Source organism: Sycon ciliatum, unplaced genomic scaffold (assembly GCF_964019385.1).
Source record: "Sycon ciliatum unplaced genomic scaffold, ocSycCili1.1 SCAFFOLD_2662, whole genome shotgun sequence".
NCBI lineage: Eukaryota > Metazoa > Porifera > Calcarea > Leucosolenida > Sycettidae > Sycon > Sycon ciliatum.
Genome location: NW_027044907.1, coordinates 1 through 2,500, shown reverse-complemented (window position 1 = coordinate 2,500; position 2,500 = coordinate 1). Strand labels below are relative to the sequence as shown.

Below are 2,500 nucleotides of genomic sequence, written 5' to 3'. Positions count from 1 at the left end.
TGTGTGCATGACAGTTGGCCGGCATAGTGTACCCCAACGATGGCAATTGTCACCTTGACGAGAACGGATACTACACGGAATCTCTCACTCAGGTTTGTACACATAATACTGTACTAGACATTGAGAAATCAAGCGGCAACGGGGCGCAGGCCTTGCAACTGTGAGCGTTGCGGGTCCATGTTTGTAGTGTGTGCGTGACCGACAGTATGTGTACGTGAAATACAGTGCATGTATGTGAACTATAGTGCATGTATGTGAACTAGAGTGCATGTATGTGAACTATAGCGCATGTGCGAGCTAAAGTAGTAAGGGTGCCGGCTCCGGTCATTCCACTGGATTTCAATCAGTCCACAGCAGTACATAGTAGTGAATATCTGGACAGTTAGCTGTAGTGTGTAGTGTGTATACTGCATTGCTGACTGTCATTGCTGGCTGGGGAACATGATTCATTGTTGGCTGGGGAACATGACTCATTGCGGGCTGGGGAACATGACTCATTGTGAGCTGGGGAACATGACTCATTGCGGGCTGGGGAACATGACTCATTGTGAGCTGGGGAACATGACTCATTGCGGGCTGGTGAACATGACTCATTGCTGGCTGGGGAATAGGATTCATTGCTGGCTGGGGAATATGATTCATTGCGGGCTGGGGAACATGACTCATTGCGGGCTGGGGAACATGACTCATTGCTGGCTGGGGAACATGACTCATTGCTGGCTGGGGAATATGATTCATTGCTGGCTGGGGAACATGACTCATTGCTGGCTGGGGAACACGACTCATTGCGGGCTGGTGAACATGACTCATTGCTGGCTGGGGAATAGGATTCACTGCTGGCTGGGGAATATGACTCATTGCTGGCTGGTGAACATGACTCATTGCTGGCTGGGGAACATGACTCATTGCGAGCTTGGGAACATGACTCATTGCGGGCTGGGGAACATGACTCATTGCTGGCTGGGGAACATGACTCATTGCTGGCTGGGGAATATGATTTTGTTCATTACGCTATTCTGTTTGTTGGTGAGTTAGTCCACAGGTTTGAGATCATGGTGGATTACATCAAGAGGGGGATGCGGGGGGGAGGGGGGGGGGGGGGCAGAAACTGTTGTGGAGGTCCAATACCACAGTGCTGGTGGGTCGACTGTATGTCAATGTCTACTGTATTGACCCACATCTAAGCCCATGCACTTAAAAGCGAGATATTGCTATATTTGAAGTTTTTGAAGGTCGATCGGTCTCACATATAGGCACGTGTACTTGTAATTGAGTTACCAGTGTGGAATTTGGAAATTGCACATTTAGCCATGCTATGTAAAGAGAGATGATAATCATGGTGGCGTCAGTGTGTCGCGGGATTGGGTTCACTTATAAGCCCATGTGCGCTTATAATGTGAGGGTGCGCTTATGCCCGGATATGGGCACATGCGCTTTGCAATGCGCGAGTCACTACTGTATGTCCAACTCGGATGGAGAGCCAAGGATTAAAATTAAAAAAGAGAGGATTTGTAAACTATGATCCTCTCTTTTTTAAACTACTGTACGTGTTGACCTTCCACCTGTTCTCCTGTGTGGTATCCAGGACTACCCTTCGGTTGGCTGGCTCAACGAACGACTAGTCAACCACAGCATACTGCCAATCTTCACTGTTACTGGCAGGGTCATCAACTCCTACCACGTAAGTGAATGATGCCATTGTGATGTCATCGTTGTCATCACCGTGTAATGATGTCATCAGCATGACATTATGGTATGATGACATCATTGCGTTATCATGATATCATCGCGATGTCATCATTTCCCGCGCATGTGTAGGGCTACATATTATGATAAATAACCAGGAGAGAGCAGTACAAGCACGTCATGTATTCATTGTCTGTCGGTATAGGAAAGAGAGAAGGGACACATGGATGCGCATTGTGAGCAACTGTTCACCACTGTAACTAGATACCATGCACACACGAGTAACGATGAACCCGAGATCCTTGGTCAGAGGAGTTACTTCTGCCACCACACCACCATCACCACCACCACCACCACCACCACCACCACCACCACCACCACCACCACCACCACCACCACCACCACCACCACCACCACCACTTCCATCCAATAGGTCACCACCCCCGCATCTGATTGTTCTGTGGTATTCAGTAGAAAAAAATCATACGGTCAGAAAAGGTGACAAATATACATCAGACTGATAGAGTATTAAAAGCTATTCAATGACACAACACATAGCTCCAACACATCTCCGACGCGCAAACCAACAGTTTTTTTTCAACTTGAAAATTGGAACTTGTCTGTCTGTATATATGTCTGTCTGCATGTCTGTCTGCCTGTCTGTCTGCCTGTCTGTCTGCCTGCATGTCTGTCTGTCTGTCTGTATGTATGTATGTATGTATGTATGTATGTATGTATGTATGTATGTATGTATGTATGTATGTTTGGCAACGGCTTGCAACTCACACAGTGATGCACAAGCACAGTTGCAAAC

General features: G+C 47.4%; 1 protein-coding gene across 1 annotated transcript in view; it reads left to right on the top strand.

Annotated features, from left to right (window-relative positions):
* Window positions 1–1,708, top strand: part of LOC135830720 (integrin beta pat-3-like) — a 4,102-nt gene extending 2,394 nt beyond the window's left edge. Inside the window, exons 4-5 of the mRNA XM_065342947.1 lie at window positions 15–92; window positions 1,586–1,708. Of these exons, the coding sequence (XP_065199019.1) occupies window positions 15–92; window positions 1,586–1,693 (186 nt within the window). The 3' untranslated portion in view covers window positions 1,694–1,708. The remainder of the gene's footprint in view (window positions 1–14; window positions 93–1,585) is intronic.
* The last annotated feature ends 792 nt before the right edge of the window (window positions 1,709–2,500 follow it).